Here is a 27,011-nt window from a genome sequence, read left to right on the forward strand (position 1 = left end):
TTGCATCTGTAAGTAGTATTCCTTAGTCGCAGGTCTGTTGGCCATGCTTTCCACACTCCCATAGCGAACAGGATTTTGCGATTTGCCTGCTCGGAAAAGAGATGCCCTTTGATGTTCCGGCGAATTCTTCCACAATGGGAACTGTTAGAAGACTGAGGTCCTCGCGCCAGCTTCTATATGGGACAGGCTTTTTCTCGGGAGCTCAAATGGACGTTGCTGTTGTCTAAGCAAACACGATGTGCACAAACATCTTAGTGAGGTGTTATTTCTAGCGCAACATTGTATAACACCAAACCGCACTGATATGATAAAGGTAGCGTCACTCAAACTGCAAGAAAAAGGCACAGAGAACAGGTAGAGAGCCTCGCGTAGTGCGCATGTACCCTTAAACGGCATCAAGTCAGAATTCGCTGTCGTTCCTGTCTAATGTTTGGGTTGCGTAGGAACCGAATTCACTAGGCTAAAACTTATCAGGTGATATACGTATATAATGTAATAATTTACAGCATGCTGTTTAAGCAGTCTTTCCAGGATTTTGTTCTTTTTTTTTTTTTTTTTTTTGCGATCGCAGAAATGAACGCGAAATCAAGGAAGCTCCGCAACATTTGGAGGAACTTTCGGTTTTTCTGAATTGCGGTTCATTTTGTGCAGATTTGGGCCAAGATGCTTCACGTGACGTCATCACCGCGCACATTCAGCCAAAGCCCTCTTCGGTTCACAGGCATCAAACATGAGTACACAGCTAAAAGGTCTCATTTACCAACCAACATGATGTCACCGTGAAAGAGCGTGCAAAGCGATTTGAAATCTCGCCAATTCAAGTAGTTTTCCAGCACAAAAAACAACTTTTAGAAAAAAGCCGCAGCGAAATCGAGCATTTTTGGCAACAACAATCAGAAAAAAGTCACGAAATTCTGAACGGACTGTTTAAGTACATTAGTGAACGTGTATGTTTATACACACGATCGTTATCTTCTTCAAACAAAATACTATGCCCTTAACATAAAGTCAGCAAATTCTTACCCAACAGGCATTCTCTTCTAACATCACACTAGGGATGTCCTAATCAATTTATTACTTTTTTTTTTTTTTGGTGCCTGATCCGAGTCATTTAATATTGAGTCCTGATCCAATACTTGTGTTTACCTAGTTCTAGGTGCATACTTCAAGTACATTAGTTATTTAAATCGATCCAATGTATAGCTCTGCAATGCATTAAGAAAAAAATTTGCCTGAATCCAAATTCCTTATAGTTGTCCTTATTATCCTTTAGTTATAATATTTTTTTTATATGGCTCTTATCTTAACAGTTCCACTTAGTGCAGCATTGGTTTTCATTAGTTTATTTATTTATTTTAAACACCAATAACCGAGTAAACAAATTAAAAAGATGTCTTTAGAAAATAGACAGCGCTCTTATCAGTTCCAGTTGGTGCAGGATTGTAGTAGTGACACGAGAACAATCAGAATGAGTAATATAATCACAATTGGCCTTGTTGCTGTCAAGAGGAAATTTCTCTCTCTTGTTAAACTCTCCTCCGGTGCGTGTTGCTTCTCTCCAGACCTGGCCTCTATACCCGAGCGAGGGTTTATTTTTCAGGCGCCATGTCGAATCAAACGTAACTCTGTTGCTGCTGCCTCGCGAAATGCTCGCGAAGCACGCTTTCCAAGTGTCTTTTGGACTGCGTTCGTTTTCCAATTTCCGATACTTCCATGCTGCGTGCGTTTTAGCCGCGTAGTCCTGCCACAAACTGCGCTCTCCATGACGGCTGACGTAAACCAAAAGTTCGGGGTTTAGGTTAGTGCTCAGTAATGCTACGTCCACACACAGCGATTTTATTGTTGCCAGTCACTGTACTATTAAGTCATAGGTAGGCGTTCCTATTACTGGTTGCCATAGTAACATGGGTGGTGCAACTAGCATTCCACTTTTGACAGCAAAACCAATTTTCTTGTTGCTAAATTTAAACATTCTGACCGGAGAGCGGTCTTATATAAAATTCACCAGTGTGTACAGTGGGGGGAAATAAGTATTGAACGTGTCAACATTATTTCCTATGAAAAATTGGAAAATTCACATGAAATTTTCAGCAGACTTTGGTATTAACTCAAGAAATCTGGAAATATAAAGAATTCACAACATTAAAGTTCATAAATAAAGTTTTTTTAAATAAAGTGTAATAAAGTGGAATGACACAGGAAAAAAGTATTGAACACACTAACTGAAATGTATTTAATACTTCATGGAGAAGCCTTTGTTTGTAATGATTGCTTCAATGTGCATCCTGTATGAAGAAATTAATGGACCGCTGTAGTCAGGTGTGATTTTGGCCAGTTCTTTTAAACACACTGTCTTTAAATCTTGTTCAATTGGATTCAAGTCAGGTGATTGACTGGGCCATTCTAACACCTTGATTTTTTTTCTCTGAAACCATTTGAGAGTTTCCTTTGCTGTATGCTTTGGATCGTTGTCCTGCTGGAAGGTCCATCCACGTCTCATCTTCATCATCCTGGTGAATGGCAGCAGATTCTTCTCAAGAATCTCCCGGTAAAGTGCTCCATTCATCGTTCCTTCAATTATTTGAAGTCTGCCAGTACCATGTGATGAAAAACAGCCCCACACCATGATGCTTCACCTCCAAACTTCACTGTTGTTGTAGTGTTTTTAGGGTGATGTGCAGTGCCATTTCTTCTCCAAACATGGTGTGTAGTTTGACAGCCAAAAAGTTCAATTTTGCTCTCGTCTGACCAGACTACACTCTCCCAGTATTTCAGAGGCTTGTCCAAATGAGTTGTAGCAAACTTTAAACGAGCTTCGACATGCCTTTTCTTTAGTAATGGGGTCTTGCGGGGTGAGCATGAGCAGTGGAGTGCATTGCCTATTGTTTTCTCTGTGGCGATGGCACCTGCTTCCTCCAAGTGTTTCTGGAGCTCTTTCCGAGTGGCCCTTGGCTCTCGGGCTACTCTTCTGACTTTCTTCTGACTCCCTGGTCAGAAATCTTGTGAGGAGCTCCTGTGCATGGCCGGTTGATGACAGAGTGATGTTGCTTCCACTTGCAGATAATGGCCCCAGTGGTGCTTAACGGAGAATTCAGAAGTTTTAAAATACCTTGACCTTGGGACCAAGACCAAGACCCTGGGAGAGCTCTTTGCTTTTACCCATCATGAGATGTTTCTTGTGTGACACCTTGGTAACGAGAAGCCTTTTTCTAGACCATCAATTTACTAACCCAGCTGATATTAATCTGCACAGATAGAAGGTCTAATTACTTATGGATTTCATCTGGTTCCTTGCCAAGGCAAGCCTTGGAGAATTGCCTTTTCTTATCGTGTTTGATACTTTTTTCCTGTGTCATTCCACTTTATTACACAACTTTATTTATGGACTTTAATGTTGGGAATTCTGTGTATTTGCAGATTTCTTGAGTTAATACTGATGTCTGGTGAAAATTTCATGTGAATAGCATCACTGGAAAAATGTTGACACGTTCAATACTTATTTCCCCCACTGTATATGCATCATATGCTACGAGATGAATGAGAAGCAGTGTGTGCTCAGCCAGCTACCTGCGGCAAAAGCACAACCGCCAATTAGATTAGCCTAGCTTAGCTTATGGCCAGGGCATGTTTAAAGTAGTATAATAATAATAATGAAACACACTCACTTTTTGTAGCAATTCAGCAAAATCCCGGTGTAGCTCCTATCTCAGTAAGTGAGAGTCACCGTCAGGGTGTCATTCACTATATGTTCGATGGTGACCAGGAGCTGGACCTCAGCTCTTCGGCCGTGGCCTCCGTGTTTCTTGGGTTTAGCTTGGTGCTGCTCGTTCCCGGTTGCTGAAGCAGCAACAAGCCAGACACCTCACCCAAGATTGGAGCTACACTGGGATTTTGCTCGATTGCAACAAAAAGTGGTTTTCCTTATTATTTCTTTTACTTTTTTTTTTTGCATTAAAACTGCTTAGGTCCTAAGCCACCCTGCACGGGTGGCTACGGATCACGTGCGCTCTACTGTCTTCACTCCCATTGGTAGTTGCTGCACTAAGTATCTCCAAAGATGCATAAAGTTAAACTTGTCAACTTTCAAAGTCGCTGGACACGCCCACATCTAGTCGCCGGAAGTCACCAGCTCTCATTTAAAACTAATGGTCGCTTTGTCGCGGTGAGTCGCTGGATGTGTGAACGTACCTTAAAGCTGATACCAATCAGTTAAACAATGCCTTAATTGACCCCCCGCCGCCCCGCATGTTCTTCATGCTGAAAACGTTGTCATCCCTGAAGTAAAAACCCCAATAAACTCAGTAAAACACTTTGATCATTATAGAAACTCCCTAGTGTATGGTCATCCGTATGTAATGGTCGGGATGCTGAGGAGTGAAAGCTGTTCGTTTTTTAAAAAAATTTTGTGTTGCTTTTGTGTGGCTACCTGCTTCTGAAACAAGGTAAGTAAATGCACGTCCAAACTTTCTCACGCAAACCGAACTTGTGGAAAAGACGAGCTTTAGGAGCAATTACCTGGATAGACTGCGTTTGTTGGTGTTCCCAAGTAGAGCATCTGGACAGTGTGACTGAACGGTTTTTCCACTGCTCTGCTCAGCTCTCGGTTTCTACTTATCTGGAGTTGCTTATCTACCAGCACAGAAATCTTCACTAGCGACTAGTTTATTATTTCTTAGTCATATGAAGCAGCAGTTTAATGTTTCAAGTTATTTGTAATCATTTACCTACAGTAAGGATTTTCTACATCTTCTACCTTGGCCAGATCTCAAATAGCTTACTGTTCACTTAGTTTGCGCTGTACATAGAATATAACACAATGCACCTGAATGCCATACCCAGTACACTCACAAAGAGTGTCCCAAAACCAGTTGAAATAACTGCTTCTTTGTGTGTGGTTATTTTTCTTTAGTTATCAAGTAAGATTTGCCTGTATTGCCTCTGTATTGTCACTAAGCTGGGCAGCCATCAAGTAAACCTTTGTTCCTCTTTTTCACTAAACATTAAAGCATTGTCGTAATCGTGTGTTGCACTGAAAACCAACATGCTGCACTCGGTTTTTCACATTTTTAGTTTTTCAAAAGCGTTTATTTTTTAATAAATGTTCAAGAATTTTACTACTCCTACCCATCGTGTCACTGCCCGATAACCTCCAAATAAATTCCTCCTGCTTTCTTGGGTAGAGTTATGTGACGAGAACACGATACACACTCTTGGCCGTGTCATGGATAGTCCTGGGCTCTCGTTTGATGCCGAGCTGTGCTGCTGTTTGATGGAGAAGCACGATGAAACCTTAGTTTAGTGGAAGCGCTGTCATATGAGATTTTAAAAAGCCCTTATTTGTACCTTCTTAGTTAGCTGTGCAATGTATCCTGGAGGTTTAAGGTACTTTGTTCTGCTTAAAGTCCTCGTGAAGTGCCTTGAAATGCGTAGCGTTACTTGATGTGCTGACATAACTTCCACTGCAACAGGAAGTCCAGGCGCGACACATCAAGTGACTCCTCCACCTTTTTAAATAGTCGGTAGTGTTTAGCTTATCTCCCAGCCAGGAAATGTAGGCTGTGTCTCAAATGGCGTACTATGCACTACGAACTCTACCATCTAGTGTATGAATTTTAGAAAGGCAGTATCATCTCAAATGGAATGCTGGAGTGTTTTTTTAACTCCCCGGAAGCATAAGCTGTTTCCCTTTCAACTGCACTTGTCGTCAAACGCACACTAGCTTTAGCGGAATACCTAGAGTTAATGAAAACGAATTTCTTAATGTTACGGTTTATGCTCGACATCGGTTTTCTTTTTTTTTTTTTTCTTTTTTTTCTTTTTTATTCTGAGCCAATTTGAGCCAGCATCAGCACCTGGTAGCCCCTCCTCCTCTTGCACTACGTAAGCAAAGCTGCGACTGTTGACTGCATGAAGTGTCCAATATTCCACACTTCCATTTCCCTGGTCAAATAAGTACATCACCCGGGGCGTACTTCTCACACTACTCACGCTATATATACTACAAAATGGCATAGAATAGTGCGCAAGTATGCGATTTGGGACACACCGTTAGAACTGTTGGGGGTGGAGCTCCAGACATTTGATTGGACAGAAAATCTGTGGTGAAGCCGAAGCACAGGATGAGGTCATCAAAATTCTTGATCTGTATTGGTGGTCGAGGGAGACTGCAAAATTTGTGTGCGTGTGTAATATATATATATATATATATATATATATATATATATATATATATATATATATATATATATATAAAAATGCAGTGTGTATAGTATCTCACAAAAGTGAGTACACCCCTCACATTTTTGTAAATATTTGATTATATCTTTTCATGTGACAACACTGAAGAAATGACACTTTTGCTACAATGTAAAGTAGTGACTGTACAGCTTGTGTAACAGAGTAAATTTGTTGTCCCCTCAAAATAACTCAACACACAGCCATTAATGTCTAAACCGCTGGCAACAAAAGTGAGTACACCCCTAAGTGAAAATATCCAAATTGGGCCCAAAGTGTCAATATTTTGTCTGGCCACCATTATTTTCCAGCACTGCCTTAACCCTCTTGGGCATGGAGTTCAACAGAGCTTCACAGGTTGCCACTGGAGTCCTCTTCCACTCCTCCATGATGACATCGCGGAGCTGGTGGATGTTAGAGACCTTGTGCTCCTCTACCTTCCGTTTGAGGATGCCCCAAAGATGCTCAATAGGGTTTAGGTCTGGAGACATGCTTGGCCAGTCCATCACCTTCACCCTCAGCTTCTTTAGCAAGGCAGTGGTCGTCTTGGAGGTGTGTTTGGGGTCGTTATCATGCTGGAATACTGCATACTGATCATGCTCTGCTTCAGTATGTCACAGTACATGTTGGCATTCATGGTTCCCTCAATGAACTGTATCTCCCCGGTGCCGGCAGCACTCATGCAGCCCCAGACCATGACACTCCCACAACCATGCTTGACTGTAGGCAAGACAAACTTGTCTTTGTACTCCTCACCTGATTGCCGCCACACACGCTTGACACCATCTGAACCAAATAAGTTTATCTTGGTCTCATCAGACCACAGGACATGGTTCCAGTAATCCATGTCCTTAGTCTGCTTGTCTTCAGCAAACTGTTTGCGGGCTTTCTTGTGCATCATCTTTAGAAGAGGCTTCCTTCTGGGACGACAGCCATGCAGACCAATTTGATGCAGTGTGCGGCGTATGGTCTGAGCACTGACAGGCTGACCCCCCACCCCTTCAACCTCTGCAGCAATGCTGGCAGCAATCATGCGTCTATATCCCAAACACAACCTCTGGATATGACGCTGAGCACATGCACTCAACTTCTTTGGTCGACCATGGAGAGGCCTGTTCTGAGTGGAACCTGTCCTGTTAAACCGCTGTATGGTCTTGACCACCGTGCTGCAGCTCAGTGTCAGGGTCTTGGCAATCTTCTTATAGCCTAGGCCATCTTTATGTAGAGCAACAATTCTTTTTTTCAACTTCCAGTGGCCAGTATGAGGGAGTGTGAGAGCGATGACACCAAATTTAACACACCTGCTCCCCATTCACACCTGAGACCTTGTAACACTAACAAGTCACATGACACCTGGGAGGGAAAATGGCTAATTGGGTCCAATTTGGACATTTTCACTTGGGGGTGTACTCACTTTTGTTGCCAGCGGTTTAGACATTAATGGCTGTGTGTTGAGTTATTTTGAGGGGACAGCAAATTTACACTGTTACACAAGCTGTACACTCACTACTTTACATTGTAGCAAAGTGTCATTTCTTCAGTGTTGTCACATGAAAAGATATCAAATATTTACAAAAATGTGAGGGGCGTACTCACTTTTGTGAGTGTGTGTGTGTATATGTGTGTATATATATATATATATATATATATATATATATATATATATATATATATATATATATATATATATATATATATATATATATATATATATATATATATATGCATTAAATTAGACTGGTCCTTCAAGTGTATCTCGTAGAGGCAAAATACAAATAAAATTGTACCCAAAATATAGGATAAGTAAAAATACCATCAACTAAATGAAAACAATTCATGCCTATGCGGAAAAGGCAATAACAGTGTTTACAGGAGGAGAGACACAGACAAATCACCCAATAGAGTGGTGCAGGGACGACGTCATTTTGTACCGGAACCTGGAAGTTATCATCACACCGGTTCCCTCGACAAGAACCCAATAGGATTTTCCCATAGACTTTTGGATTATCTAATAAAATAAGCTCTGTGATCAACAAAAGTTTACAATACTAATACGTTTTTTCCATCAAGATAATTTTCACAAATTAACTTTTATGAAACTTGAAGCTTAAATACAATCACCAGAAATGAAAAGCTGAACACATGCTATAAACGAACTACACCACGGTCGCTCGACTTCAACATCACCAAGCTTCCGACAACTTTTTCCAAAGTTGATTTAAAACATTTTCCATAATACAGATTTACTCTGTGGATGAATCTTCAGCCACGTTTGTTTTTGGGAATTGTGCACAGCACACGTGCACCAGTTTATCTGCGAAGACTTTTCCTGTTGGGCGTGATGTTCCCGACAACGTCTTTTGTCCCATTTAGCAACTTGTTAGTGTCATGATTTCCCTCATGCAAGCGCTGGAGCACGCTTGCTCTGAAACCTGAAGCAAAGCTCACAGCGCGAGCGCTAAAATGCTAATTTATTTCCGGGTTTTGTCATTACAAAATGACGTCATCCCTGCGCCACTCTATGGTGATTGGCTGTAAGTTCAGGAAGCGCTTGATTTGATATGCAGCGGAGTTTTCTCTGAATGGAGGACGAACTGTAAACGTCAGTGTTGCAGTCGATCATGTTCAACCTTAAGGCAAACAGATTCGTACTAAAAGCCACAAAACCTCAATTTTGGTTTCATGGGGACTTTAAGGGTTTAAGGTACATTGTGCAGTGTTAGAAAAATCTCAGGTTAGTGCACAACATATTGAGACAAGGGCTTGTTTTGAGACAGCCCATGCTTCTATAGAAGAACCTGGATCTTGGGAGTCGGTATGGTGCATTGCATTGTGGGATCGAGCCACCATGTTGTCTGCACAGCCTTTATGTTCAGATCTTTAGATCACCTAAACCAGAGATTTAGTTGTGACAAACACTGCACATCATGCTGAGGGATGAACTTTATATGGATAAACCTTTTTAAAGGAAGGAAAAGCCTGACATTTTGGAAGAAAAACCTCATCAGTCTAATTAAAGAGTTACAAACCTCCAAGCACTTAGTGTACTAATGATAGAGAAGCACTACTTCTTCATGCCTGATTTTCATTTTCTAATTTAGTTGTTTGGCTTAAGCTTAAACTTTTATTTAAAAAAAAAAAAAAACCTTTTAAAAGTTATGTTACCGGGATTGGCAAATGGATGATTAAGTTTGTAATGTATATTCTTCAGACCTTCATGCAGTCCACAGTCACCTGGCAGGAGAATGAAAATTAAAACCAGTGGATGAAAGTAATGGAGATTTGACCGTGCGCTTAATCAGACCTGCGATGCAATTAATGCTGTAACACATGAGCGAAGAACGCTTAGCTGTTAAAGCGTGCATTACACTCTCAGGCTGTGTAATAATGTAAACCGAGAGAGAGAGTGTGTCTGAACGAGAACGAGCTTGTGTGGTTGAGAGAGCGTGAACAGGAACATGCTCGTAAGCGTAATTCATTCAGTTATAGTAAATAAGTGATGCGTAGGAGGATAATTCTGCGAGCTACTCCTGATATTTTTCATTATGCGGTAAAATGTGATGTCTTATTGCTGAAATCTAAGCTGTTTGGTGACTTGATCACCATGGAGACATTGTTCACTCCACAGGGGGGAAAATTCCACATTTAAAAAAAGAAACTGTCTAGATTGTTGGTTGTAAATACAGTTGAGGGCGTAAGTTTACATACGCCTTGCAGAACCTGTAAAATGTTAATTAAAAAAAGATCGTTAAAATTGCATTTTGTTTTTTATTTAGTACTGCTCTGAATAAGCTACTTCACATAACAGATGTGTGCATATAGTCCACAAAACACAATAATAACTGAATTTACACAAATTAAACCAGTTCACATACACTTAGTGTATAATCGGTTAAACTGCCCACAGTTCTTCAGAAAAATTCTGTGCTTTTCCAGCTGCAAATTTTGACCCCTTTCCAGCGTGGCTATATCAGAGGTGTCCAATCTTATCCACAAAGGGCCGGTGTGGGTGCAGGTTTTAATTCCAACCAAGCAGGAGCCACTCCTAATTCCACCTGTCTAACCAGTTGATCTTGGCTTTCGATAGACTCCGATGTGGCTTCTGCTTCTATGGAAAGAAAACCTGCCCCCACACCGGCCCTATCCGGATAAGGTTGGACACCCCTGGGCTATATGATGTTGAGCGCCATCTCTTCACATCGAGGACAACTGAGGGACTTGTATGCAACTATAATATAATGTGCAAATGTTCACTGATGCTCAAGAAGGTGACACGATACATTTAAGTGTAAACTTTTGAACAGGATGATCGGTGTAAATTGTTATTGCTTTGTCTTCTGGAAAACATGCACATAGCTGTCCTTCACAAGCTACACAAAATCTTTAAACAAAATAAAAATTTGCACTGATCATCCTGTTAAAAAATTTACACCCCCCTGGCTCTCAATGTGTCATGTTACCTTCTTGAGGATTAGTGACTGTTTGCATCTTATGTAATAGTTGTGTACGAGTCCCTCACTTGTCCTCAGTGTGAAAAGATGGATCTCAACATTATATAGCCGCTGTTGGAAAGGGGTCAAATAGGCAGAAGATGCTGGAAAAGAAAAGAACGTGCAGGACCTGGAGGATTTTTCTGAAGAACAGTGGGCAGTTTAACTGCTCAGGACAAACAAGGGACTATCACAACACATAAAAACAGTCGTGGATCATCCAGGTAACACCACACAGTATTAATCAAGCGTATGTAAACTTTTGAACTGGTCCATTTGTGTAAATTCAGTTATTATTGTGCTTGTGAACTATATGTAAACATCTGTTATGTGAAATAGCTTATTCAGGGCAGTTCTAAATAATTTTATTTTTTACATTGTGAGCTGCCACCTTTTTATTTTTCTTAATAATGTTGGCATCTCGCAGAAGGGGCAGTGGTGGCTTGGCAGTTAAGGCTCTGGGTTACTGATCGGAAGGTTGGGGGCTCGAGTCCCAGCACTGCCAAGCTACCACTGTTGGGCCCTTGAGCAAGGGCCCTTAACCTTAACCCTCTCTGCTCCATGGGCACTGTATCATGGCTGACCCTGCGCTCTGACCCCAACTTCCTGACATGCTGGGATGTGCGAAGAAAACAATTTCACTGTGCTGTATGTGTTTAATGAAGACTCATGATCATTATCCTAACGATAATCTCTGGATCACTGACGACATATTCCTGTACATGAGCGGATTTGTGCTGTTAAACACTAGAAACTGGTTCAGTTCACTCCTAATAAGTGTTTGATCTGTGGCTGAAAAGCTAGCTGTAAGGATGGTTCCAGGAATGTGTAGGTACTGGAGATTTACTGTATAGCTGGATGAGCCAAGAGATGTCTTCACAGCGCAAGGCTTTCTCCATCTTTTCCTTCATAATATCACTAAACACAGCTTGTCTCTCATATTTTTACCCCCTGGTATCCAAGCTTTTCTTCTTGCTATCTAACCTTTTATTGTCTTAAAAAATTTTTTTTTAGTACTTTAGACTTGAGAGGCGTAGGATTACGTACTGTTTTAATAGTGTTATGAACAGACTTCAAGGGAAAATACCACCGGTATTTCAGCCATTTTAGTGGAAAAATGTTCTGTTCTGTGGAAACAAGTCAGAGGTGTTTGAATTTGTGGAAGACCAGGGGGATATGCTTTGATCAGCTCCCTAGGTCTTGAATCAGTATATGGTGTACACGAGTTGGGGCACTAGTCAGGACCCTGGCTCACTACACATTGGGACACTGATGACTAAATTTCCGTTGACATGATTATGTACTCGCGTTTAAAACGTCTAAAACAAAATTGAAAAACAATATTTGAAAAAATTTAAGTTTTATATGTCGTATAAATTTGTTAGCTTGATCACACATTTCTGTAATTTTACCTAAAATGGGATTGTACACTAGTTAGTGGACACTTAAATACTTAAGTCATTAGACTCAAACAAACCGTATATAGAACGTCAAATAAACTTAGAAATCGGTAAGTAATCATTTGAGAGCTACAACGATAACAAGCTACTTGCGTTTGTAGCCGGAAGTTGGCTGAGTTCGTCCGCCATGTTGTTTTCGAGCTGAGAGGCTTCAGAAAACATGGTCATTTCCAGTAGGAGAGAAAAACCTGGATTTTGTGGTGCATTGTGGGATTTAAAATAAAAAAATAAAATTTTAGGGCAATGACGTTCTGGTGCACTGGGAGGATTTTGTGATTGACAGAGTCCTTAATTAAAATGGCCGCCTCAGTGATCCGTGCCCTGAATACTGAACCATGGAGCTGGTTGGGACGCACCCACAGTCTGAGAGCTCTAAACAGCTCCTTCCGGGAAGTTGTTATAACATTCGGTGACCATCACGGTGTCTGATGTATTGCACACAATGCTTTAGAAGTGCTGATAGGACCTTGTATAAACCAGGGTTGCATAAATACCATTTATTTGGTATAACGAAATGAGTAACTATTTATTAATCAGCCAGGGGTGCTGTGGAATGTGTCCTTTAGCGTTGTTTGTTTTCCCTGTTTTCACAGCGGCTATGAAATTGCTTAGGCTGCTAGGCTTGTTCTTTATAATGCTAGCTACGTTAGTTAATTTGGATCAAGTAGGGTTGCAGTGGAGAAGAGCAGGTTTTGTTTCACCTAGAAAACGAGCGCTTCTGTAGAGCTAATATAATTAGGAAGTAATTTTTTTTATTTTTTTATTTATTTATTTTTTTTTCGTCCATTGTGAGTTCGTCATCAGAATAACATACTGGATGATCGAGAGATTATTTTCACTCCTGTTGCGTTGTCTGTAGATGTTTCACGGTGTTGGTTGCTGGTGTGTGCCGCTGCTCCTCGTGATAGTTTTATGTTTAAGGTGTTTTACCGGGTTACTTGTTTTATTGAAAGATGCTGCATTTCTACACAGCATACTTGGCAGTCTGCTTTGTTGCAATCATTGATTATTAAACGTGTTCAGATCGTTCATGACTTCATGTCATCTGTAAGCTTATGTTAGAGTATCCTGTTGTAGGAGATTGATTGATTTTATTTATTTATTTTTAACATGTATGAGAATTATTTCTGTACGCTTTTTGTTTTTCTCAAGTCTCCAAATCTTGGCTCACTTGTCTGTTCTTACTGTAACTGACATAATCTCAGCCCTGGTGCTGGAGTTCAGCCCTGTCCTGCTCCCAACATAACACTTCAACCAATTGGCTAATTAAAAGCCCTTTTTGTGCTTCCCCATTTAAAAAGTATAGCTAGAGCCAGCTGAGGAACACTGTTCAGACTTTTAACGCTTTTAAGCCCAGTACATCTGATATGCCAAGTAAAGAATGATGCGAAAGCTGTTAAAAGCACCACTAGGTATGTTCACACGCGCTGGTTTTCGTCACTCCGAACGAATTCATTCTGGTCGCAGATTCCGAAACTACTGTTTATATACGTACCCTAAACGTTGCAATCCGAGGCGAATATTCATTTTACATGTTGCATATATTCGGAACAAAACGTTTGTGCAAGACGTAAACAAATGCGCGCATCACTGCCCTCCAAGTGTGCAAGTTAGTTTTGAATCCGGTTGAGAATATAGTCTGACTCGAGTGTTTACATGGCAAATTACACTCAAGTCGGTGCATTACTCTCCCACTCCATGGATGTTCTCTCTGTCTGTCTATCTCTCTCTAACACACACTTTCTGAGGCTGACCTTCAGTAAGCTGTGTGTGGTATCACAGATGACGTGAATTATTTGAGTGATCGCAGAAGGATGAGTGATAATTCATCTTTTTGAGTTCGAGGAAAGTTGCATATGCACCATTTCTAACACTTCTCTTTTCTCCCCCTCCCCATCTGTCTCTGTAGTGAATGGTAGTGTCTATAAAGGGTATGTCCCTTCAGGAGAGAGGTGCCAATGTCCATCAGGATTAATCACACTGCAGGGGGGTCACTGCGCCGATCACAGAGGAACACACTCGCCACCAGGTCTGTACACCTGCAACACACCTGTGTGTGTGTGTGTGTGTGTGTGTGTGTGTGTGTGTGTGTGCGCGCATGAGTAGTTTCTAATGTTTTCTCTAATTGTTACTTGTTCGAGGGAGAATATTGTGTAGTAAGGTTTGTCACAAAACAGAATTTTCACTTTGATACCAGCACCAGGATGTAGTAGTGTATCTGCTGTACCAAAAGGGTACTTTGGGCCAGGAGTGAATGAACGAATAAATAAAATTAGGAAAGGGAAAGACGTGCACTAGTGGAAGTTATTAAACACTCAAGATTCAGATTGCTGACCCTACGTTATGGCTGGGTGATATACAAGATAGATCACGATACGTGAGGACGTTTCGCTAACGATTTCAGCTAACAAACTGTCTGCAAAAGTGTAGTAAAATAAACAACAAAAACAAAAAACTTTAACTGACTTTACGATACTTTTCTTTCATGCCTACAAAGAGAAGATTATGTAAAAAATAAAATACGGCATTCGTTCAATAGGATTTAATTTGTAATTATTAAAAATGTTGAAAGAAATAAATAAATGCATCACCACACCAACGATATCTCAGAAGTGTGTATCGCACGGGTATATCAGGATATCGATATTCTACAGATTTATATTGCTCAGCCTTCCCTGCATTATATTTGAATTAATTTAAAGGTGTTATGTTTACTAAAGCAAATATAACATTTCATGGCTTAGAGACACATAAAACTGACCAAATGGGGACCGTTGTTAAGTATAATAAGTTTTCCCTAAATATGCACAAAAACGCTGCTGTAGTTGTAGTTACAGCCCAATACTGTACGATGCCAAGCTGCACCGTTACGAAGCTGAAAGTAGCCTCCCTTTAATGGTGTTTAAATATGTGGGGTGTCTATACTTTTAAACAGCACTGGTTACAGTGTTTTCTCGTGTTTAACACTGTTCTGTTATTAACATCATTTAAAAAACAAACAAACTATTTTATGCTTTAAAATGAGGTGATGATTATGACTGGCTGTTATAAAGTAGTTATGTTTTTATGTGCTGGCACTTACACTAAACCAGGGGTGTATAATCTTATCTTCTCCAAAAAGGACTGGTGTGGGTGCAGGTTATCATTCCAACTAACCAGAAGCCACACCTGAGTCTGTTGAAAGCCAAGCTCAACTGATTAAACCGGTGGAATCGGTTGTGGCTCTTGACCGATTGGAATGAAAAGCTGCACCCACATCGGCCCTTTGCGGAGACCATCGGACACTCCTGACGGTCAGGAGGCTCGTCCACCAGGTGTTTTACAGTAAAAAGGTTACTAACTCTTTTTGCGTACTGGTTTTGTTTTGTGTTTTGGCTGCCTGCTTCAACAGCGACATAAGTCCAAACATGCCTAAACCTCACTCCGTTAAAACTGCGAGAAAGACGGGCTTAAGGCATGAATCAGCTTTTCTCCTACTGTCTGTAAAATGAATGCAGATGAATTATAATAATAACATACTTCCAGGGGAACGATACTGTGTTTGCTGCCGTACAGATTAATAACTGTAAAGTGTAAATAAATATATTAGTAGACGATCTAATATTGTCTTTTTATTCTGTTACTGCTCTCCAGGTTGCAGTCAGAACAAACCAAACAAAAAACAAATTCCCCTCCTGAAAGTAAAAGATCATATACTAAAGCCTCAAAAGCCCCGCCCACGCCTGCAGCTGGCTCCTCACGTGGCCACGCCCCTCGAAGGTAGTGTCCTCATCGAGTGACTCAAAGCAAAGAATAATCTTATTCAACTGATTTTGCTTACTTTGGGTTTCCTGATCTTGCAGTAATATATTTCTCTCTCTCTCTCTGCAGAAACAGTCTTTCTCTCTCTTCACTAAGTCACTCTGCACCTGACCCGGATTCGGAGGCAGCAGGAAGCTCCGGCCAACACGAGCAGCGCGAAGTCGTCAACAACCGTGCCCTCAAACGTAGCTCTGCACCTGATCACAACAACACCTCCTATTCACCCAGCCCGGCCAAGCGGCCCAAAGCGCCGCCCCTCGAGAGCTCTGAGCAGTTGGAACCTGCTGACCCTACTGCTGACTCTGCCCCCGAGCTCCCATCCACAGCAAGGTCTAAAAAACGTCGTTTGGCATCTGAACATCCGACTAGCAGGACACTAAACAGGAAGAGCGGCACGTGCCCTGCCACCAGCGCCTCCCACAAACGCAAAAAGGCAGACACCCCATTTTGCTCTTCTTCTTCCTCCTCGTTCTCTTCCTCTTCCTCGTTTTTATCCGGCTCGAGCAGCGAGCAGGCCAGCCGCTCATCCAAACCCTCCAAACTGGCGTCCAAATCGGCCGCCTCGGCCAAATCTGTGACCGATTCCGCCTCTTCCTCCTCCGCTTCTTCTTCCTCTTTCACATCCTCTTCCTCCTCCTCTTCTTCTGTGGTGGTCGCGGGCGCCAGCGGCTGTGCCCCGCCCTCGCAGGGCGCCCGGCTCAAGCAGGGTAAAGATCAGAGTAAATCGCGGCGCTCCCGCTCCGCCTCTTCACCTTCTCCTCGCCGTAGCAGTCGCGATAAAGAGCACAGCAAATCCAGCACAGCTGCCTCTAAATTCGATTGGACAAGCCGCTTCAGTCCCAGAGTGAACTTGCCGAAGCCCAGACTCGCCCTGCCCGGATCCTCCAAACCCGAAACACCGTCAGGGTCCAGCAAACCCGGCCCGAGCGGACTGCAGGCCAAACTTGCCAGTGAGTTTCTCACTCTCACCAATAAGGCTTTCATCCTCACTTATACCTCTTCTGCACATTTCCTTCTAAATTCATCGCTGTCCTGTTTTATATAGCATGCTATCACTGCACCGCTGTTCTACGAATCTGAGCAGAGGACCAAATGCGTGATTGAGCGCCACGTTGCACATCGCAATGAGCAAGTTGCTCTTAAACATGACCTAAACTTTTGCTTTTTAATGTTGATTCCAGCATGCTTTATGCAGTACAAACAATTGGAGACTTAGTGTGTATATATACTAGAATTTCTTCAGAAGTGGGTGGAGCAAATCTTGATATAAAACTTGGAAGATGGAAAAAAAAGAGTACATTTCTTGTAGCCTTTAGTACAACACCATTAAAAGTAAAGGGTGGTGCACACTAATCAGATCTCTTTAGGGTGTCTTTAGTAAATATAACACACAGCTGTCTGTACCATCCCTAGTCAAGTGAAGGCTAAATGTCCATCAGACATGCTCATTAGAATATTAAACCACACTCAGATTTATCTGTTCGGAGTACTCGATGATAAACGCAGTGTTTTCTAGAACTATAACTATTATTCCTTGTGTATCTCAATATTACGGTATACGGCGTTATCATATTGTAGCTATATTCTGAATTGTTCGTCTTATACCACACACAGCGACTTCCCAATGAGTACATTCATTAACATTTTATTAATGAATGACTGATCCTCTTTTAACCATTTATTGTCGCATCAAATATTCATGAGATTCCTCTGATCACTTTTGTATTAAAGCGGGTGTGCGTATTAATAAATATACCGCTATACAAGGCAACATACAGTAACCTCAAAGAAAAAGGAGAACGGACTCCGTAGGTCAAAGGGGCTTTTCATGCAAATTTGATTGAAGTGCACTTCCTGACAAAATGTAAGGAATTATTTTTAAATAATAAAAAAAAAATATCAAGCATGTATAGTGTACTTAAAAGAAGAAGAAAAAAAAAAGGTTATACAAAAAAAAGCATGTGATTCTTCTACTTGGCTCTTTTGGATCTTAAGAATTGATAAGCCATAATGAGGATCACCTATTTTTATTTATTTATTTATTTTTTTAAAAAGAAGTAGCCTCAAACTTTTTTTTTTTCTTTTTTTTCTGGGACCGTTTTGTCCAGGTAAAATGTCCCCTCATCAGTCAGTACGTTTACGTGGACAACAATATTCCGATATTACCCTGATTAAGACAATACTCTGATTAAGAAACTACCATGTAAACAGTGATTATTGATGACCTTAATCTGACTAAAGTCATACTCAAAGTAAACACAAATCGAATTAAGACGTGGAGTATTCCTGTTTTAGTTGTATAATCGATGTGCATTACAGACGTGTAAATACCTTAATCACACTAACGTTGTGTGGGACTTTTCACCACATTGTGTGAAAGGACACGTACACACACGGCAGTGCTCAACCGTTTGACTGCAAACAAGAGATCACGGCTGCGTCCGAAACCACTTGCTTACAATGTATACCTGCTACAGTATATCGTAGGTGAAAGACACGTATTTCAGCTACTATATAGTAGGTAAGTACGCATTTTGGGACGCAGCCCACGACTTCAAGCAGTCATCTATTTGCATGTAGAGCATGACAAATAATTAACTGCACTTGAAGCTTTTGTAAATTAAAAATGAAACACCAAAACTGTATACAGTGCCATAACGAAGACCAACTGTGTGTTGATAGGTGAAATTCTGGAGGTAACGTCGGGGCGGTGATATAATGACGTGTGCTGTTAATCAATCTATGTTCTATAACATGTAAAACGGGAACCTGAAAGGAATATCCTAAAAGCGACTCACGTAAACACCTTAATCACAATATTGTCTTATTCAGAATAAGCTCAATAATTACTGCTGTCCATGTAAATGTAGTCAGTGATATCTTTCCAGCACTTTAACTTGCAACACACCTGTTAATGTGTTTATTTCAGCACTGTTTCATTGCGAGCATTTCAAGCGAAGTTTGTTTGCCCTATGTCTGTTATGTAAAATCCAGCACTTGGATATCTGCTAGCAGTTAGATAGGTCAGTCCGGATACTCGATTCTGATTGGCCAGCAGGTGTGTTAAAACCATATATATCATATAGACGTGGTACAGACGCAGGTTCAATTCACGCATACGATCTTTCTTTCTCTTTCTAATGATTTACTGTAATTCATTCAAATAATATAATCTTATTGCACTTACACGCTGTGTATGAATTAGAACGGGCCAAATTCTACATCTAATGACCGGTATATAAGATAACTATAATGAAAAAGGTTATTTTGATATTTTTAGTCAAATTTTGTGCTGCAAACATCAGTGGGAAGTGACCATGATATAAGCGGGATAATCCACGGCTATGTGTATGTAACGCTGTTTTAATGCACTCTGCTATGCATCAGGTGGTCGTTTGCCTCCACGTCGTGCGTTAAAATCACGTAACGCACGCCTAGCCGTGGATCCTCCCTTCCGTGTTGCCGGCCATGCAGCTTTGTTGTCAAACATAATGAGGAGAAAACATAAGCCAAGAGTTTTTATTATTGGTTTGTTCAGGGAGGCCCCGAGCTGGACTAGCGAATAGAGTAAATTCTGGTTCGTAAACGACTTGGGCTGCAATGTCTGAGCCGTTTCACCTGACAGAATGTGTTTAGCATCACGGTATCTCTCTGTTTAAAAAATAAAAAACAGATTTCAAGATTTTTAATTGTTCAGATTAAAATCGTCTCGTCGCCTACCCCCAAAGTTATAAACAGACATTTCCTCAGCATGCTGCGGGTTATTTTCTCCCTCTTGAAGTTAATAAGACAAAAAAACACAGCTTGTCTTGTTCTAGAGAAACCGGAATGCCCAAGCTGCTCCGTCCTTACATTTGACTGAAAACGTACTGTTAGGAATCGCTGACACTAGAGACTCCTTCCTTGAGGACTCCTTCCATCTCTTTACGGAATGCTTCAATCTATCAGCTGTTATACATTAGAGATGGGCGATATCTTATCGTTTGCAAAATTCTCCCCACAATAAGAATGAGTCTTCCCATGATAATAGCAATAAAGCCTAGTTGATGACTTATTTCTGTGTACGAAGGTGTGCAACCCATTCGCGGCTCACGTGCAGAGCGGAAACGAGTATGGCGGAAGGCGGATGTGAAGCCGAGGAGGAGTTTATCGCTAACCGCTAATCACTCTACAATCTGGAACTGGTTTAGTTTACTTTTAGATCATTGTTTGTGTTTCTGAGGCTCTCAAGACTGCATGTAGCTATCACTTGTAGCCAAAAACAGTGGCGCATGGTACTATATTTATATAGTCACCGATATCGTCATCGCAATAAATGCCAGAAAATATCGTGGTAGTTTGAAGTCCATATCGCCCATCCCTGTTATACATATACCCTTTTCTTTAAGTACTAGCACACATGTGAAAGAGACCTGTTCATTCTGAGCTTACGTAGATTGTCTGCCTTAAAGGCGCCGTCCGTGAGTCGTTCACGACAGCGTTAATATAATTCAAGTTATGGCCAGCACTACTGCAAGAGCTGTTCGAGAAATTGAATCAACACCCTCTGACCAATCCGATTAGAGAATTCAGTAGCAGTGTGGTATAGGAGCAATTTAATATCCGCACGTGGCCTAAATGTTGATCAGGTTTCACGTGTACATGCAGCTCGAGTGTTCGGAGAGTGCAGCGCAGCAAGAGCTAAAATGTTCTCTCTCTCGTGTTTCTCTGGGCCAAACGTCGAGTCGGGAGTTTGCTGATCAGCGCCGGTGCGTTTCGCCACCGCTAGACGGACGTGCATTGGCTGTAAGCAGAGAACTGAATGTGCTCAGCCTTCAGAAGCGCTACATCAGCACGTTTTTGTAATTTGCATAGGCGATCTCGTGCATGTTTTCCCGCTCGCTTTTGATAGAGCCTTGTCCGTATCAGAGCTTTATTACTCTGTAGAGGCCTTGGGGAAGCTGCAGTGTCCTCCCGTCTTTGCAGAGTTCACTCTTGACTCGACTGTTAGTGGCATGAATTATTAAGTGTGATGCTGAACTGATTATCCTACACCCGGTGTCATTAGCTGTATTTACACCTGTACTGATATGATGTTGAAAACATGAAGCTCCTTCATGTGCACACTTAAAATCAGAATAAAGTGAAACACTCAGTCTGGATCTGATTTCTGTCTGATTGAATGAAAAGGTTCAATCATTTATTAATGCAGTAAATCAGGACTGATGTATACTTGACTTGTGGTCACGTTGTAGATGTTATCGTTTAGCCTTTTAATCAGCTGTTTTCGGCTGCGACAAAATGGTGGTTCAGTTGGAAAGTGTATTGGTTCAAATTCTGTTGCTTCGTGGCTGGTCCAGTTGTTTGTGACTGCGCAGTGGAAAACGCCTAAAGTGTTGGCAAACGTCTAAAGTCGAACACAAGGTTGCTTGTTTGTTAAATACAGCATTTAGACCTAATCTAGGTGAACCTTCCTGACCTTCCCTTCTGCGTGCGCTGATGAATGGACACTCGTCCACGTCTCTCAGGTCGCTGTGGTGGGCTCACGTTTCAGCCCAGTGCGGTGCTAATAATAGGCTAAAAATACGCTAAAAATAACCGTCGCTACAGTAGCTTTCAGATCGAGACTCTCGCGGAGCGAGTGCAGAGGTAAGTCTTTTGATTTTCTGTTTTATCTTTATTTATTTATTTATTTATTTTTTAAATAAATATACAAAATATTATTGTGGATTTCAAATGACTTTAACGCTCCTTTTAACACTGACTGTATGCCAGCGTGCACATGGTCAGGACATCTGCGTGACCATATACTGCGAGATGCCATATACTAGACAAGCCAAAATTTAGGCATCGTCTTTGATCCCTCCTTCACCTTTTGAAGCTCTTATAAACTTCATTGCTTGTGTCCGTCCCATCATTAGTCTCAAGCACTGGTTCATGCATTTATATCCTCACGGCTTGACTATTGCAATTCTCTCCTCATTGGTTTAGCTGCTAATTCTATTGCTAGGTTGCAATGTCTTCAAAACTCTGCCACTTGACTTCTTATACATACCAATCGCTCAGCTCCCATTGCTCCGATCCTGTGGGAACTGCATTGGCTACTGGTTTCGTTTCGCATCAAATATAACATAATCCTGCTCACATTTAAAGTGCACCTATTATGCTTTTTCAAATATTACCTTCCATGTAGTGTGTGCTAGAGCTTTTTATGAATGTACAAAGTGTGCAAAGTTTCAAAAATCAAAAGCACACAACAGAATTATTGACTCCCAAAAGAAGGAACTGATTCTGAAAAGCTGAAGCGAGTCGTTAGTAATTCCAGACTTACTTCCTGTACTAACCTACATAGGTTTGTAACATAAAGCCCCACCTCTGTTCTTCACTGGCTGCTTGTGAACAGATTGAGCTGAAACTCGTTATGGTAGTGGGCGTTTCCTGTTCGACACACGCTGACAGTGGTAGACGAATCACAACAGACTGGGATATCTGACCAATCAGAGCAGAATATGGTCTCTGAAAGGAGGAGTTTAGAGTGAATCCTTTAGAACGGATCATTTAACGAGTCGTTTGTGACCCTGGGGGGGGGAAGGTAATGCTCCAGTTTAAATTATGAGCACGTTAGATTTACATGCATCCAAGGTCAAAAACACTATATTGTATGAGACCTTTTAAAACAAAATTAAGCACATTTTAAAACCATAATAGGTGTGCTTTAAATCACTTCACGGTTTGGCACCTTGCTATCTCAGTGCACTGCTTCTCCCCTACAACCCAGCCTGCTCTCTCAGGTCCTCCAGGCTCTGACTCCTGTCTGTCTACTCTGGGTGGCAGGTCTTTTCAAGATCTGGAATTCACTCCCTCTGACTCTTTGCAGCATCACCTCCATTTCCGAGTTCAAATCTCTACTTAAAACTTATGTTTTCTCACTGTTACTTGTCCTAATGTGTTGCTGTGCTTTTTGCTCTCCGTGACAGTACTGTGTGTTTCATTTTTTCTGTTTTAATTGTTCATTGTTTTTCACATTTTGTGTTTGTCTGATTGTACATTGTTTGTGTTATTGTGTTGCTATCGTAAAGCATCCTAGCTCTGGGAAGGTGCTATATAAATGAAACATTATTATTGTTATTATTATTATTATTATTATTATTATAATAAATATGAAAGTTTTCGTGTTGTGTGGACTGAAAACGTCAAATTGTGACGTGACAATTGTCATGTGACCCATTTAGCTCCAACAAACAAAAACCCAAAACAAAATGGTGCTCGATGTACTGCAGCAGTTGTGCCGGCTATCCAGATTGATTATCTTTTATTAAAGATTAATGTCACTTTGTACATCCTTCAGTTTGGGTTTTTAAATAAACCCCGAAGGGAAATGACGCAGGCCAAAGCTTCTTACATTTCTTCTTACATTTTTAGGCGCTTTCAGTGTGAACGAGCAGTTTTTGGAAAATGTTTCAAGATGCCAACATAGCCGGACAGCGTTATAAAATAAAACTCTGGTTTTCAGGCCTATCCAGATTAACGTGGATGCATCAGTTTTGCTCGCATCTGGATGACTAATAGCCGTGAGAGCGCTCTGTAACTCCTCTAACTTTCTCCCTGTTAATGTTTGTAAACTAATTGAATTGTCAGTGTAGTGCAGCAGAGTTCTAGTTCCTCTCATTTACCTGATCATCGTCTGACCAGGTGCGACCGTCTCCGATTTATAGTACACATGTAAATGATTTAGATGTAAATAAACTAAAAAGCGGATTGAGCGAATGATTACACAACTTGATGTTTCTGAAATAGTTTGTGTGCGCAGATTTGTAAACTTTACAGGAGTCAAAGAGACACGGGTGCGTTTCTCCAGCGAGTTCTGCTACTGTTAATTAATATTCCTTGCAGATTAACATTAGTGCTCAGACACTAATATGAACTCATGCCTGTTTAGCTTCAAGGAATACCACTGACTGTGTGTGTGTGTGTGTGTGTGTGTGTGTGTGTGTGTGTGTCAGGTCTGAGAAAGTCCAATAAGAAGCGAAGTGAGTCTCCCCCTGCAGAACTCCCCAGCTTTAGGAGGAGCACACGACAAAAGACCACGGGCTCCTGCGCCAGCACCAGGTAACACGGTGTGCTCCATGTGTCAGGGTGGGGGGGTGTGTGTGTATGAGAATGAGATGCTACATTAGATCATGTCCCCATTGTTAACAGTTTGGGACGGATTCCATTACATGCATGCACTGTATTCACACATACAGCTGAGGACTTCAGCTATCTTATCTGTTCTCTCTCTCTCTCGCTCTCGCTCTCTCTCTGTCTGTAGTCGGCGAGGTTCAGGTTTAGGGAAGCGTGGTGCAGCTGAAACTCGCCGACAGGACAAAATGGCCGAAAACGACAACAATCAGGATGGAGCCAATTCATCACGCACAGAGGAGACACCGCAGGGAGCTTCAGGTGTGCACACACACAGTGTGTTACGTGATATTTTGTACAGTGACTTGTACATCACTGCTAGCGTCCCGCAGGAGTCCTGAGCCTTGCGATTGGCTGATATTGCATTTTAAACATCCGTGCTCTAAAGAATGTCCAGTTTGACACGTAAACACTGCTCTCAGGTACTTTATATATAATGTAATGAAGAAAATGCGATCGTATTCTGTAGCATCTCTTTTAATGTTCATACCGACATCGGGAGGTTATTTAGTTAATGGAAACTAAACTGACTGGACTTAAAATTCCATTGGAAACAACCGTACATACACTAAACTAACATGTTTATATTCATGTTACGAGTTCGCCAGACAGAATCTCCAATCACGAGCCCTTTTAAATTATGTGACATGAATATAGACAAGCCGTACACACTGCACAAGCTTTCACCTGGAGACATCCCAGGCGGTGGGTCTGGGGGTCAGGATCTCCAAATCCTGGTATCTCATGAAAATTAGCACGAGAGCTGTCTGGCAGAAAAAAGAAAAAACTCCTCCAATGCCTAAATGAGTTGCTGACTGTGAGATTGGAGTACGTCAGAACTCTGGTGGCATCCCTAAGACCACCTCATGACTCGTTTCCACACAATTCCTCAATGACGACGTTTACATGTACACCAAATTCCGTTCAAGGTCTATATTCGCATTGCAGCAATATTGCAAATACAACGTTTATGTGTACAGGCATTTTGAGTATTCCTGTATACATGGTGGTTGTAAGTAGGCCGGTCTACACACGCGCTTTTAATTTCCCACTGTTGTTTCCCAGGAGATTTTCTGAACGAGGTGTTTACATACAACTAGGGCTGCACAATTAATCGAGAATTGATCTTGATTTCGATTTTGACTGCCCACGATTACATGAACATGATTGACTGCGATATTTACATTTAAAGTCCGTCCTCCGCTCATAGAAACCTCTGCTGCATATCAAATCAAGCGCTTCCTAAACTGACAGCAAATCACCATAGAATGGCGCAGGGATGATGTCATTGTGTATGCTAAAACCCGGAAATGGGTTAGCATTTTAGCCCTTCGGTTCCATTGTCCCGAAGTCAATGGGTTTTTTGAATGGGATTTTGATCCTAACAAGTTGCTGTATGAAATTACAGACGTTGTCAGGGATATTAAACGTCATCATGCAAACAGGAAAAGTCTTTGCAGATAAACTGGTTCAGGTATGCTGTGCACAATTCCCAAAAAAACGTGGCTGAAGATTCACCACAGGGTGAATCCATATTATGGACAATGTTTTTAAATCAAGTTTGTAAAAGTTGCTTGGTGATGGTGACGTTGAAGTCGAGCGACCGTGGTGTAGTTCGTTTATAGCACACGGTTAGCTTTTTATTTCTGGCGATTGTATTTAGGGTTCAAACTTCATAACATTTGTGTTCATTTGTGAAAAATATCTTGATGGACAAAACGTGTTAGTATTGTAAACTTTTGTTGATCACAGAGCTTATTTTATTAGATAATCCAAAAGTCTATGGGAAAATCCTATTGGGTTTTTGTCGAGGGAACCGGTGTGATGATAACTTCCAGGTTCCGGTACAAAATGACGTCGTCCCTGCACCACTCTATTGGGTGATTTGTCTGCGTCTCTCCTCCTGTAAACACTGTTATTGCCTATTCTGCATACGCCTGAATTGTTTTCATTTGGTTGATGGTATTTTTATTTTTACTTATCCTATATTTTAGGTACAATTTTATTGAGATTTTGCTTCTACAAGATGATCCACTTTAAGGATCAGTCTAATTTGATGCAAAGATTTGTACATTTGCAGGAATGTAGCACAACATGGAGGTGAAAGCAGTGGTCTGTTTATTTAAATGTGAAAGTGCAATAAAAATATGTTGTCCCTAAAAAAATCAATGAATAATCGTGATCTCAATATTGATCAAAAAAATCGTGGTGATCATTTTGGCCATAATTGTGCAGCTCTACGTGCAACACATTTCAGATTAAAACAGGAATATTCCAGGGGCAGGAATCGGAATTTGGGGAATCAGTCTTGATCGGATCGTGGCGTTTACCCGACTCTGTGCTAATTTGAATATTGCCAAATTCCGATTAATAAACGCATGTAAATGTACTCACTGGCTTCTTCACTTGGATTCAAATCAAGCAGGAGTGAAGTGGTTAGCTTTGGTAGCACAGATGGTCAGGCCTATTAGTTGCATCTGCTCACGTGCACCTTCTTATGTTAGCAAGCTAAATGTGTCCATGTGAACTAACTAAGGTCAGGTGGTCACGGTGAAGATATTGTGCAAGTTGAATATTACAGCAAGTGTCCACTCACATGCAGTATATTCACACATACAGCTGAGGATTTCAGCTATCTTATCTGTTCTCTCTCTCTCTCTCTCTCTCTCTCTCTCTCTCTCTCTCTCTCTCTCTCTCTCTCTCTCTCTCTAGCCTCCAGTTCAGTAGCTGGTGCTGTTGGGATGACCACTTCCGGAGAGAGCGAATCGGATGACTCAGAAATGGGCCGATTGCAAGGTAACACTCACTCTTATCCAGTTTTACTTTAGGCGACAGAACTTTTCACCCAAACATCCAGCAAAAGTGA

At 41.3% G+C, this 27,011-nt stretch overlaps 1 protein-coding gene across 6 annotated transcripts in view; it reads left to right on the forward strand.

Moving 5' to 3' along the window:
• Window positions 1-27,011, forward strand: part of trip12 (thyroid hormone receptor interactor 12) — a 70,988-nt gene that overhangs the window by 3,681 nt on the left and 40,296 nt on the right. For 5 of the 6 annotated variants that reach the window (XM_017465691.3, XM_017465695.3, XM_017465692.3 and 2 more), the window contains 6 exons: window positions 14,094-14,213; window positions 15,818-15,943; window positions 16,055-16,935; window positions 23,968-24,073; window positions 24,276-24,406; window positions 26,858-26,941. In XM_017465691.3, the coding sequence (XP_017321180.1) occupies window positions 14,143-14,213; window positions 15,818-15,943; window positions 16,055-16,935; window positions 23,968-24,073; window positions 24,276-24,406; window positions 26,858-26,941 (1,399 nt within the window). In that variant the 5' untranslated portion in view covers window positions 14,094-14,142. Of the gene's footprint in view, window positions 1-2,395; window positions 2,549-14,093; window positions 14,214-15,817; window positions 15,944-16,054; window positions 16,936-23,967; window positions 24,074-24,275; window positions 24,407-26,857; window positions 26,942-27,011 lie in introns of those variants that run through there. The other variant, XM_053678065.1, reaches the window with a different exon arrangement.

This window comes from Ictalurus punctatus, chromosome 4 (assembly GCF_001660625.3).
Source record: "Ictalurus punctatus breed USDA103 chromosome 4, Coco_2.0, whole genome shotgun sequence".
Classification (NCBI taxonomy): Eukaryota; Metazoa; Chordata; class Actinopteri; order Siluriformes; family Ictaluridae; genus Ictalurus; species Ictalurus punctatus.